At 36.4% G+C, this 12,388-nt stretch overlaps 3 protein-coding genes across 4 annotated transcripts in view; 1 reads left to right on the top strand and 2 right to left on the bottom strand.

Moving 5' to 3' along the window:
• The window catches only part of LOC109829856 (mitochondrial import inner membrane translocase subunit Tim9), a 3,417-nt gene extending 1,747 nt beyond the window's left edge, over positions 1-1,670 (bottom strand). The window contains exon 1 of the mRNA XM_020396920.1: positions 1,424-1,670. Coding sequence (XP_020252509.1) covers positions 1,424-1,518 — 95 coding nt within the window. The 5' untranslated portion in view covers positions 1,519-1,670. The remainder of the gene's footprint in view (positions 1-1,423) is intronic.
• LOC109829857 (kinesin-like protein KIN-10C) lies at positions 2,671-7,388 on the top strand. 2 transcript variants are annotated; one of them, XM_020396921.1, is made up of 14 exons: positions 2,671-2,960; positions 3,043-3,208; positions 3,485-3,685; positions 4,241-4,412; positions 4,475-4,680; positions 4,762-5,054; positions 5,138-5,180; positions 5,289-5,562; positions 5,643-5,932; positions 6,014-6,060; positions 6,593-6,614; positions 6,712-6,780; positions 6,881-6,919; positions 7,090-7,388. In XM_020396921.1, the coding sequence occupies exons 1-14, from the start codon at positions 2,764-2,766 to the stop codon at positions 7,132-7,134; spliced, it is 2,064 nt and encodes a 687-aa protein (XP_020252510.1). In that variant the 5' UTR covers positions 2,671-2,763; the 3' UTR covers positions 7,135-7,388. The 2 variants fall into 2 exon arrangements, with proteins under 2 accessions (XP_020252510.1, XP_020252511.1); XM_020396922.1 differs by lacking the exon at positions 2,671-2,960 and having other exon boundaries at positions 3,169-3,244.
• Positions 7,633-9,194, bottom strand: LOC109829858 (metallothionein-like protein type 2). Its single transcript, XM_020396923.1, has 3 exons — positions 9,035-9,194; positions 8,227-8,307; positions 7,633-7,975 (listed from the first exon to the last, which is right to left on the bottom strand). Exons 1-3 carry the CDS (start codon positions 9,097-9,099, stop codon positions 7,885-7,887), a joined length of 237 nt encoding a protein of 78 aa, XP_020252512.1. The 5' UTR covers positions 9,100-9,194; the 3' UTR covers positions 7,633-7,884.

Genomic DNA, 12,388 nt, shown 5'->3' on the forward strand with positions numbered 1-12,388 from the left:
GGGATTTTTTTTATACTTTACATATTTAATTCTTATCTACTATTTAAGATATGAATGTATCTATTTGTGAATTATTATATCACTATATATTATATGTTCATAACTTTTATAGATTTTAAAATTAAAATGCTTAAACTCATAAGGGCTTCTCCAATGGACCGCCAAAACTCCATTTTGGAGTGTTTTGGCGCTCCAATGGAGTGCCAAACATCCCGCTAAAATAGCGGGATGCTACAGTGTTGCGCCAGAAATGGTGCAACACTGTAGCATTGGCGCAATTATTATTATTATTATTTTGGTGAAAACTTTTTATGGAAACTGTGTTTTATTTTATGTTAAATGTAATGTTTTTTTTTTTTTTTGCTTGCAAGTGTGATGTTTTCTTTTGTGATGTTAAATGTAATCTTTAGTTGAATTTATGAAAGTAATATTTTAATTTGATTTAGCATTTAATTTTTATAATTTTATTTTATTCATAAAATATATTATTATAATTAATTATATGTAATGTATTATATAATTATATAATTTGTTAAATATTTTAAATAGATAAAAAAAGTTAAAAGATAAGAATAATAAAATGAATATTCTTTTCGGTGTAACATTTGGTGTAATGGGTTAGAGATGAAATAGTGATTTGGTGTAAAAACTACACCAACTTGATGTAAAAACTACACCATTTTAGGTTTTTGGGTTGGAGATGCTCTAAGGCTTACGACTAAAGCTTTGAAGCTGACGCCTCGCCTCATTAAAGGGTCCAACGATTCGCCTTGCGCTTCTACTGTTTTAGACATCGAGAAGCAGTTAATGGCTTTCTGGAAGATATATAACTGAAATTCGATCTCTCTACAAAAATACGTATGATTTATAAAAGAAAGTGAAAGAGTAGGGCGCAACGCATACTATAAATATAGACCACAAGGACTATAGACGAAGCACACAATGGCTGTGTCGATCATACCGAAGTCGGGTATGTCTGTTACCTTCTTCCGATACACCACGCTTCTTTTCCCATTTTAAGGAATTGGCAGCAGAAGCCTAGCGCATGCTGGACGCCAAACCCATCCCTAATTCTCGACAAAAAAGAGGGTTTATCGCTACAATCCGGTGGCACTCGCTTTTACTATCTCGCATTGAGCAATGGAAGAAGCAAGCATGCGGCAGATAAACGTCAATTAAGCTAGCGTTCATACAATTACTCCACCCTTCCAAAAATCAAACAAATGCTAGCCTACCCAGTTTGGGCCACTGAATAATGATGTTTTCATTGTGTAACTAGAAAAAAAAAATACAGATTAAAAAATTGATTCTTATCATCCTAGGGCTAACTTCCTCCGTTCAAAACACATCAAAGCAACAGATGAGGGATCGAAAAACAATGGATTAGTCATCAATCAGAGGAGATCGAGAAAAAAAAAGGGACCTGTCACGGATCTGGAGCTGCTCGATCATGGTCCCCATCCTCATCTTGTCCTCCTCCGGGAGATTGTCCAGATCTCCAAGCATGCTCTTGTCCATCTCTGATCCCTTCCTTCCTCAAAAATCTCTCCTTTTTTGATCGCCTGCTGTTTCTAGGGTTTTGGGAGATGAACCGGGGGGTAGCGGCACAGTTTAGCAAATTGGGATTCGGGTTTGAAGCTTCTTTGGGCTAAGAGGGCTATTTAGGCCTTACTTGTTCATTTTAGACGGTGAGTAATTTGTCTTTTTTAAAAGAGTCGCACTAGGGACACATCTTTAACCATAACTCCAATCACACCCTCTCTCTCTCTTTTGCTATAGTATACCATGCCCCTAAAATTTAAAATCTCATGTGGAACACGATATACTGTAGCAAAAGAGAGAGAGGGAGGGTGTGGTTGAGGGTGTGCCCCTATCATTTTCCTTTTTTAAAATGAATATATTCCTCTATAATAACGAGATGATCCAATATTTACAATTCATGCTACAGTAAAGCATAATATTTTTTTGCTATAGCACAAACATAAGGATACAAGGTTACTATTCACACTACAATAAATTACTGTAGCATTAAAAAAAATATTGCAGCGCTTACAAAAACTGTATTTAAATATAGAATTACTGTAGTGAAAATAAAAAAAAATAGAGGTCGTGTTTTGCACGGGGTGCACACTAGTACTTTAAATTCTGAGCCAAATGTTAGCGAAGTGTAGTCCAACTCTTGCCCCCTTTTCTGAGTTGGGTGGGTGGGGGTGGTTGGCAATTTTGGGGGGTTTGGGTTCGTAGAAACCATCTTTTCGAATGTGATTTCTGTAAAATGATCTTATTTTAAACATGGTTTTTAGTTTTATATATATATTGTGAAATACGGCTTATGAGGAAAACCTTCATAAGATCTGAGAATGTCATAGAACAGACGAAACGGAAACAAAGATAAGAAAAGTGTTGAAAAAAAGAAGAAAAAACTACTACTTGTTCAAAAGTGAAACCTGCACGCCCTGCTCCTTCTCATAAATAATAACACAATCTGCTGTCTGTGGATCGGCTCAAAACTAAAAAGTAACCGAATAAACTGCAAGAAGCATCAGTTAACCTACGTGTCCCCGTACATAACTACCACGTGTCCACCCTTCCCAACTCTTTCTTTGATTGTCCTCAGTGAGCCGCGGTACACCAGACCGCACCCTGTTTAAAATTTGAATTTCTAGCCCCATTTTTAACGGTCAAAAATCAAAACTCACTGAAACTAACGACGAAAATTTGTTACCTGCGCCCGAATTCGAGCTACCTCTCCGTGTTTCTCTAATGACGACTCCAAGATCCAATCGTCTACTTTCAGATCTCGCCTCCCGAGTCAGAGTAGTCCTCAGAGTTCGCCCCCTCATCCCTTCAGAGATCGAACCAGCCGACGAATACCCGGCATCCTGCATCTCGATTCTCGAAAACCCCGTTCGTGGGTTCGACGATGAAGTCACTGTTCACCTCAAAGATCAATGGACGAGGTAATGAAGAAAACCCAGCTCTTGATTTTGGATATTCCTTTCTTTGTTTTGGGTTCAAAATTATCGATTGCTAACTTTGCAGCCGAAATGAGTGCTACAAGCTTGATTCCTTCTTTGGGCAAGCGGATCGGGTCGCTCAGATCTTTGATAAGGAAGTTAGCAGAGTGATCCCGAGGATTTTCCGAGGGCTGAATGCTACAGTTTTCGCTTACGGAGCTACTGGAAGTGGGAAAACTTACACAATGCAAGTGAGTAGCTATCGGATGCACTGGTTTTGAGCTGGGGTGGGTCTTGATGTTCTTTCATTATACCCGAACTCTGGATTTATGAGGAGTATCGGGGGTTTTAATTTTATTTTATTTTTTGATATGTTTTCTCTTGCTGATGGCTCTCATAGAAAGACATCTGAGCTATTTTATGTATTCTGATGACATTTGAACCCGGGTTACTCTGATATCATCTTAAACTTCATTTCCCTTTTGAGGGTTGTAAATTTATGCCCCAACGATGGCTTGCTGAATCAGGGGACTGAGGAAGAGCCCGGGCTGATTCCGTTAGCAATGTCGGCCATTTTGACATCATGTGTCGATACAGAGATGAAGGTGGAGGTTTCTTATTACGAGGTTTATATGGACCGGTGCTATGATTTGTTGGAGCCAAAGGCGAAGGAGATCATGGCGTTGGATGACAAGGATGGCCGTGTTCAGCTCAAGGGACTCTCTTGGGTGAGATTAGCATATACTTCCTCATCATTTCAACAATAGTTACAGTAATGTAGACTCTAATTGTCAATTATTACAAGTTTATTGGAAACATTAAAGACATTAACTACTCCAGGCTTGCAATTTGTGAAACATGGGTAGCTTTCATGTCTATCCTACAGTGAGAATCAAAAGAGATTTTTCTTGAGCAGTTCCATGAGATTTGTGGAATGCTTCGCCCCTAAACTTCTAGACAAATTAATTGTCCTGTCACAAGTCTATGGGAGTAATTGAGAGAACAAACTATAATAGGCCACTGCAATGTGAATTTTTTTTATCATTTCCTAACTTAGAATTAAAGAATTAATAGGTTCACTTCAATGATTTAGTTTATACACTCTTTTGGGGATATTAAGTAATGGTTTAATCATATGTCAAACTAATATTAAGTCCGTTCTGTGATCCTTTCTAGAGTGTTGTGACACCGTTTCAGGAGCCACTTTAATGGAAGCCTATGTTTGAGTTATCAAACTAACATTATTAATCCTTCAATATTATGTGATATTTGGCTAATTGAAGGTAGAGGTGCACTCAATGGATGAGTTCCATGAGATATTTTCAACTGGGGTTCAACGCAGAAAAGTTGCACACACAGGGCTCAATGATGTGTCCAGCAGAAGTCATGGCGTACTCACCGTTTCTGTTAAGAACGGCAATTCTAAAGGAAAGCTAAATCTTATAGATTTAGCAGGTAATTTCTTTCAACTGAATTTAACTACCAAAGTCTTTCTATAATCATTCCTACTTTTTCAGGTAACGAGGATAACAGAAGAAGCGGCAATGATGGAATCAGGCTCCAAGAGAGTGCAAAGATCAACCAGTCTCTATTCGCACTATCAAATGTGATATATGCTCTTAATAACAATGAATCAAGGATTCCATATCGAGAGAGCAAATTGACCCGAATATTGCAGGATTCTCTAGGAGGGACTAGTCAAGCTTTGATGGTTGCTTGCCTTGTAAGAGCTCTGGAATCTTTACTTTTTAAATAAATTCTAGTCATATTATCAACTTGAAGTGAATAGGCTTCTGGTTTACAGAATCCGATATCATACCAAGAAGCTGTTCACACAGTTAGCCTGGCCGCAAGATCTCGACACATTGTGAATCACATGGGTTCTGCAAGTAAGAAAGAGACCCCGAGAGAAAAGGTTGATATGGAAGCAAAGCTACGAGCTTGGCTTGAATCTAAAGAGAAGAAGAAAAAGAGCGTGCAGAGAATTGGAGCATTTTCTCCATCTTTTGGCAGGACCCCATCCTCTTTAAGCTATTCAAAGAATTCAGAATCAGTACGACCATCTATAAAAGCAAAGAATAAAACAACTAACGCAAGGTTTGTTTCCTACATATCTTTTTGTCCAAATCACAGTACAAGTTTGATTCTTGACTTGTTCGTTTACATGATTTTGCTTGCAGAAAACTTTTTGATTCGGCTATTCAAAGCGCAGCTGAAATGGAGGTAGGTTATCATTATCAGCTCGAACAAGGCACATGCAAGCTTTCAGAGTGTAATGTATTTTTACAAGACCTTTTAGTTAGATGGTTTATTTCTCCTCCCTTCTTACAGGAAACTAATTCTTGCGAAGTAGAAGAATCCGAACATGAACGCATACTCCATGAACATCCTATTACTTCAAATAATAATAATAATAGTGCCAATCAAAACGACCCAGAGGCTTTGCATGATAAGGATCAGTTGCAGAAAGCCCCTCTTGAAACTGGACGTGATAGAGACCAAGATGATGCTCAACTGAATAATTGTTCATTCGTTGCTAGAGATTTTTTTGAGGGAACATCGTTTACTGAAGATGTTAACATCTCAAAGCAACCAGATTTGCCTGGTATTTTCATATTCTTATTCATTAAATTTTATGAAGTTTCTACTTTGAAAGTGAACTAATGGGTTGCATTCTTCATGTAGGCTCACTGTATAACAAGGAGAATCTACAATCTCCTATGAATATTACTGAATCACCATCAATGAATGAAAAGATAAAAGAGCTACGGCAGTCTATTAGAAAAGTTCTATCCCCAGTTACCTCTAATGTGGCAGCAAACAACCATCAACCAGCTTCTGACGATCGAATCTGTATTGTCTTGTTGGAACCAAAAACTCCTAAAACCCCTAGCATCTTAACTTGTGACCAAAATGAAGTTCAAACGGCTGACACCCCATTTGATAAATTCGATGCATTGAGCTCGAATCTGAAGGTATACAAGTACACTCCTAGCAAATAATGAGTTCAAATTTCACCATTTGTTTGGCTAATACTTATCTCATATTTGACACAGGAGGGTCTAGTTGAGAAGTATCTGGCATTCTTGAACGTTGCTAGCAAGTGAGTATTGCTTACACACTTTGGTGTACAATGAAAAAAAAACCGTCTTTACACTGGAAATTTCTGTAAATCTTTTTTTTGTTTTTTTGTTTTTCTATTCATTCTCATCCACTCATTGTCATTCTCAACAACTCCTCAACCCATGTGAGTATATATATATATATGCGAAAAATGGGTATGCTTTGGTACCAAGCACAAATTTGGTGCTTAGGTGTCACATTCTCATCCACTCATTGTCATTCTCAACAACTCCTCAACCCATGTGAGTATGGGCCCCAATTTCAATGAGTGGAGGGCAATGTAACACCTCACTACCAAGCACCATTTTTTGTGCTTGGTACCAAGCATACCCATCTCTCTCTCTCCACACACACACACGCACACACACACACACACAAAGTCTCAGTTTCAGATTGATATGAGTAAATAACATTTGTAACATATAAACTTTGTATTGACTTAAATTCTGTTTCTGTTTCATTGTTAACATGAGTATAACTTATTGAATCTTTTTCTGTTCTTCCGAAAACAGGGACGAGCTTCTGCAGCTAAAGGTATAACAACATTCATAATGAGTGGTGTCTGAGAAAACTTATCTAAATTATTTTACTGCTAAGTTTTAAAACTTTTTACATTACATATTTACTGCAGGGAATTGGTCAGAAAAGAGCAGAGTACATACTTGAGCTTCGAGAAGAAACTCCCAGACCATTAAAATCTGTGAGTTTAATAACATAACAACAACTTTCAATTTGCGTTTTTTTATCGCTCATTTGATTATGTACCGAAATAAAACATAATCTTGCTGGCATTTTTGCAGTTGTCTGATTTGGAAAAGATTGGTCTATCATCCAAACAGGTAAACCATCATCAAGTCCTTTTCAGATGATTTTTGTAAATTTTCTTCGGATAGCGATGTTTACTTTATATTTGCATTATCAGATTATCTTGCACGATGAGTAATCTTTGAGTATGACCTCTTTGTCAAGATAAATTATATAAATACTCCCGTCAATTTTCTGTCTACAGGTACAAGATATGTTTAAAAGAGCGGCGAGAGGAATCTTTGCTTGAGATGGATGTCCACAAGTCTTGTGTGAGAGTTTAAATTGCACATTTGACTTTGTAATTTGAATTGCGACGGCAACGTTTGTGTTGCGTTTTTTTCTTTTCTTTTTCTTTTTTTCTGAGAACTATGTGCGAGTAGTAGCTGTAGCCCCTTTGTTGTAACATCTGAGTGTAATAGCAGTGTAGCAGTTGACTGTTGATCGTAAAGCTATTTGGATTTATTCATTAATAGTGATAAACGCTTGCTCTGTTGCTCAAAAGAACACAGTTAAATTTGTTTCTTATTTTTTTCTCTTTTTTTTTCGAGTCAGAAAGTATCATTTACTTCTCGATTAACTGTACACGTACTCTATGTGTTCAGCGACTTTAAAAGGATAAGTCTCTCTGCAATACATTGAGATCATCTGATAATAATAATATACATGCCCTCAATAGATTCTTCCAGTAGAGCGCTTGAAAATTATTAAAATACCCTTTCTAGAATCAAAATCAAGTACCACAGAATTAGAAACACAGACATTTACTGATTAGGAAGCATTTTTTACATTAGGGATCAGCATGAGTTCTTAACAAACACCAACACAACAACAACAACATCCAAAGACGAGCAATGAAAGCTAACAAGCTGCAAGCAGAAGCCAAAGGGCCTCTTATTCATAGCACTTAGATTTCCTCAACATCCTCAAGACACACCGCATTAACACACAAGAAAACATTATAATAACTTATTTATCTTTTTCTCTTGCCGGCTAATACTCATTTGCAGTTGCAGGGGTCACAGGTGCAGTTGGACCCACACTTGCATCCGTTCTCAGCTCCCTCAGCCATCTCAAATCCTTCAAACCCTCTGCAAAAGTTAAATTTCAAAAAAAAAAATACAATTAAATTTTAGATGAGCATCAAAGTGATAAAAACCCATATTGTGAACTAACAATATATACGAAGCTAGTGCTAATTCAGATAAAATCTCGCAAAGTTAGATTTTGCACAAAACTATCATAAACTATTTTTTTTGCCCCCTAAAGAAAGGGGTTTCATAATAAATGTCTACCAACTACAAATAATTGAGAACAATTAGATAAAAGTATTGAGACAAACCCCTTCTGAGGTGCAACACCCATGACCGTGGTCAAAGTGGTGGTGCTCTTTTCCTCGCCAAAATCAGCATACATCTTGCATCTGCACCCAACAAATCCAATATTAATTAAAAGGGAGAACAGCATGAATTTGAAATAGTATACGAGGAGAGAAACTTTGTAGCGCATTTTCTTTTTCCTGATGAATTAGGTGAATAGGGCGCTTACCCAAGTAAGGGGACAGGTGAGCTGCCCCCCTCCAGTTGGATGATGCACTGTTTATGAACAGTGTATCATCCAACTGGAGGGGGGGCAGCTCACTTGTCCCCCCACTTGGGTCTCCTATTTGTGGTCCCCAGGCATTAATCGGGTGAATAACATACCAAGCACTAACATGCACATGGTAATTTGAAAAGAAATATTCTCCACACTAGATTAAATGAATTTTTAAAGGAAGCCCATAAAAAGTAAGTGAACTTGTATCATATGTGACTCCAAAAAATATTGAAGGACCCATCTTTTTTTCTTTTTAGTCACAATTCTCTATTATTTAGTCGATAGTTGTGATTATTCTCGAGTGACCGCTAGAAATGAACTCATTATACGGTTATGATAAAAAACAGTGGTCTCTCAGTTACGTTCGACAATGACCAGAAAGATCAAAATACAAAATAAATAGATTTTTTAGCCAAAAATATTTTGTAAATGAAACACTAATCTCTTCATAGTGCATAATGAGAAGACTAACACCAAAAATCACAAAAAAAGAAAATTTTAATGGAATACTCATCAAACAATTGTAACAAGGAATTAGTAGCAAATTTGTATACCCTGTACAGCCACTGCCACACTTGCACCCAGCGCCACACCCACAATTACCACCACAGCAAGACATTTTTTTTTTCTCTCCCTTAAAAAACTGAAGTCTTCAGAAAATAAAAGGAGAATTTTAACCAGACTTCAGCTATTTTTCGCCCTGATGCGGTTGAGAACTTTGGACTCAATTTATAGAGGTGGGACGAGGGAGAGTTGATCTCAACCGTACACGTGTAAGAATCGTAGCGGCTACAAATACAGGGAATATCGGTTACGTGTTCGGCCACGTAACTAGCGCTCATCCGATGACTGACCTCGGCAAGCTCAGCCCCGTTGAATTAATCCATCAACGGTGACAATTACGGTTTTGCCACATTTTTTTTGCAATTAGGCCCACAACTTCTTTTTCTCTTGTGAAAATTTTCATTGATAATAAATGAATGTTGTATTTCTCTTTTATGGGTCTCTGTAATTCCTACTACATAAATAGAAGCGATAAGTCCAAACTTCTATGTATGTAATTCGAGTGGAAAAAATGAAAATATTTTTAGAATTAATTTACACATTTATACATCCAATAGTTCTGTCTTTGTTGGTGTAATGTGTTGAAAAAGCTATAGCAACGTAGCAATCTAAAACCGAAATATGTGATTATTTTTCCTTCTTAATTTAGACTCTATTACTAACTATTATTCTTGAGATGGTGCCAAAAAATCATATACTTGTTTAGACATAGGAGAGGGGAACGGATAGCTCATTGGAAAATGACACTCAGATAACAAGGTATCGTTTGGCAAATGGTTAAGTGAGGGGTTAAGTCTAAGGAGACTTAACCCATTTTCAACCCGCCAAACACAAAAAATCTGTACAATGGTTAAAGTGAGTTAACCCTCTATAATTTGTCAAACATAAAAAATATATAAGGGTTAAGCTAACCACTCTAAAAGGATTAAAATGAGTTAACTCATCAAAATAAGGGGTTTACTAATACTCCTATTTAGAATGATTAAAAATTAACCATTCTAATTATAAAGAAAATAGTCAAAATCTTTGCTATTCCCAAACATAAGGGTTAAAATAAAACTTTTATAACTGGTTAATAATTTAGTCATTCAGATTATCGAATGGGCTAACTATGTTAATCCTTCTCCTTAATCCCTCTTTCTTAACCCTTTGTCAAACAGGGCCTAAAGTGCACAATAAGCAAAATTGTTCAATGTTCTATACATTTGAATGCTGTTTTGCATCTTTATGGTAAAAGTTATGGTATAAGGTAAGGAGAGGATGAGTTTCTTATGGTAAAATTTATGATTGGGCTTCATATCAATCTTTAAAGCATCTTATGAAAGCGAAATGGGCGTGGAATAAATGTTTCTCACACCAAGGTGCATTAGACAATTATACAAATTTGGACGGGAGGACTTGGCGTCGTGTCATAAAGAGAAAAGCTTTGTATTGCGCAATAATGGTGTAATTATTTATTCATTGGTTTTGTTAAACTAGGAGGTGAAGGTGAGAAGTCCTTCTCAAAAACTAAATTATGTAACAAGAATGTAGAGCATGACCGTAAAATCATGTAAGATGGAAGGTTTAGCAAGTAAGCAACATATTTAAAGTTTATTATAACTTAATCATTTGGTGAAATAGGGTTTCCCTTTAAATATGAACCTAAGTTTAAAAAGTAATAATTTTCGGATGCCAAATTAGAAATTTATATATTATCCATACATCCACAACTAATTGCTCAAATTGAATGTCGCTATAAAGGATTCAGATCATCTCCACTACAAGAAAATTAGTGTAGAGAACTTTGTAATACCAATCGATTTGTTTAGCGAATGGTTATGATTTGACTTTTGAGTGTAAATCAAGAAAATAGTGCAATTCATGGAGGTATAGTAACTGTTAGATATAGAATGAATCACCACTAGCGCTAAGCAAATCAATAATTGTGATATTACAATGGTCTCTTTACTTATTTATTATTATTATTTTGTAGTGGAGCGAATTTAAATCCCACTACAAATCAAGTTGGAGAAATGAAATATCTATCATTTGTTATAGGAATAAGATATTTGTGTACGTGTGTGTCTATATATATATATATTAGTACTAGATGGATCCCTTCACCGTTCTTACCATGGAGAGAGAGTTTCTTCTAAAGGTTGCTTTCTCTTTATTATTATTATTATTATTACTTTTATTGGATAATAGATATCGGTTGATTATCATTGTTAAATATTCATCATGCATGACAACAATAATTTCATATAAAACACTACAATAAGTTCGCCTACCATACTAGTTGACTACAGTGTTACAAAGGGAAAATAATTGAAAGGCTTGGGGAGTCCTTCATAACAACTAGAAGTACTTTGAGGTTGATAGCTGGTTCATTAGCTACCGTTCAGTCCAAAAACTCAAAGTGGACAAGAAATGTTTGATCGTGATTGCTCTCTCTCTCTCTCTCCCTCTGTTTCCTTCTCCTTTTGAGTTGAGTTCTGCAATAATGGAGACCCTAGCATTCTCTGGCTCAACTCTCCTTGATTAAACCTGTGCTTTTTGCTAGTGGTGGCCCCTGAGCCTTTCATATCCATTCACTTGGAAAGTTTGCACTTGTTGGGAATATTAGATGTTTAGACAATAATTAGCACGAAATTTAGTTTGAAATGGTTAATAGAAATTAGATAAAAACATATAACTATTATAACTCAGAAATGAAATTGAATCAAATGAAAGTAAATAAAAGTTAGAAATACGGCCTGATGGTCGAGGCGTGCAAGCACTGTCCCAAGAATCTAATTGCCCCCTCTCGTACAGGGCAACGCGACAAAAGTTCTCGGAGATACAACGACCCTCGGTCAGGCGACCTCCTTCTCGTCGGCACGAGCTTCAAGAAGGCTTTGCGAACTCTTCTAGACTTTCAGGGAACCAACAGAATATAATAGCAAATATTTTGAAAGAGAAGAAGAGGAGAAATTCGTTTGTAAATCTGTGTCTTTAGCCTTCGGCAGGTGTTGGTTTTTATAGGGGAAAAAAACAACCGTTACAAATCCCGCGGATTTAATTCTCATAAAAACTCGATTCGGTTTTAATTACCGATTTAATAAAAATCCGTTTTCATTTTAATTACCGATTTAATTCTCATAAAAATTCTTTTTCCGTTTTGATTCTGATTTAAATCTCATGAATATTACCGTTTCAAAATTTAATTCTCTTAACCATTACAAAATGTTTATCACATGTTAATTGTTCAAAAATAAATATTACATTTTAATTGTTCAAAAATAAAAATGTAGCAGATTAAGAACCCATTAATCCGGAGCTGCATTCGTGTCCGCAGGTCGTGGGCGCGCGCCACCCGACCC

Source organism: Asparagus officinalis, chromosome 2 (genome assembly GCF_001876935.1).
Source record: "Asparagus officinalis chromosome 2, Aspof.V1, whole genome shotgun sequence".
In the NCBI taxonomy this organism is placed as follows: Eukaryota; Viridiplantae; Streptophyta; class Magnoliopsida; order Asparagales; family Asparagaceae; genus Asparagus; species Asparagus officinalis.

Bases quoted from the DNA above. Each gene is read 5' to 3' on its own strand.
- LOC109829857 (XM_020396921.1), top strand. From the start codon at position 2,764: ATGACGACTCCAAGATCCAATCGTCTACTTTCAGATCTCGCCTCCCGA. The intron at 3,209-3,484 runs GTGAGTAGCTAT...TTGCTGAATCAG, and splicing joins GGAAAACTTACACAATGCAA to GGGACTGAGGAAGAGCCCGG. The intron at 5,563-5,642 runs GTATTTTCATAT...TTCTTCATGTAG, and splicing joins AAAGCAACCAGATTTGCCTG to GCTCACTGTATAACAAGGAG.
- LOC109829858 (XM_020396923.1), bottom strand. From the start codon at position 9,099: ATGTCTTGCTGTGGTGGTAATTGTGGGTGTGGCGCTGGGTGCAAGTGT. The intron at 8,308-9,034 runs GTATACAAATTT...TGTTGGGTGCAG, and splicing joins TGTGGCAGTGGCTGTACAGG to ATGCAAGATGTATGCTGATT. The intron at 7,976-8,226 runs GTTTGTCTCAAT...TAACTTTTGCAG, and splicing joins GGTGTTGCACCTCAGAAGGG to AGGGTTTGAAGGATTTGAGA.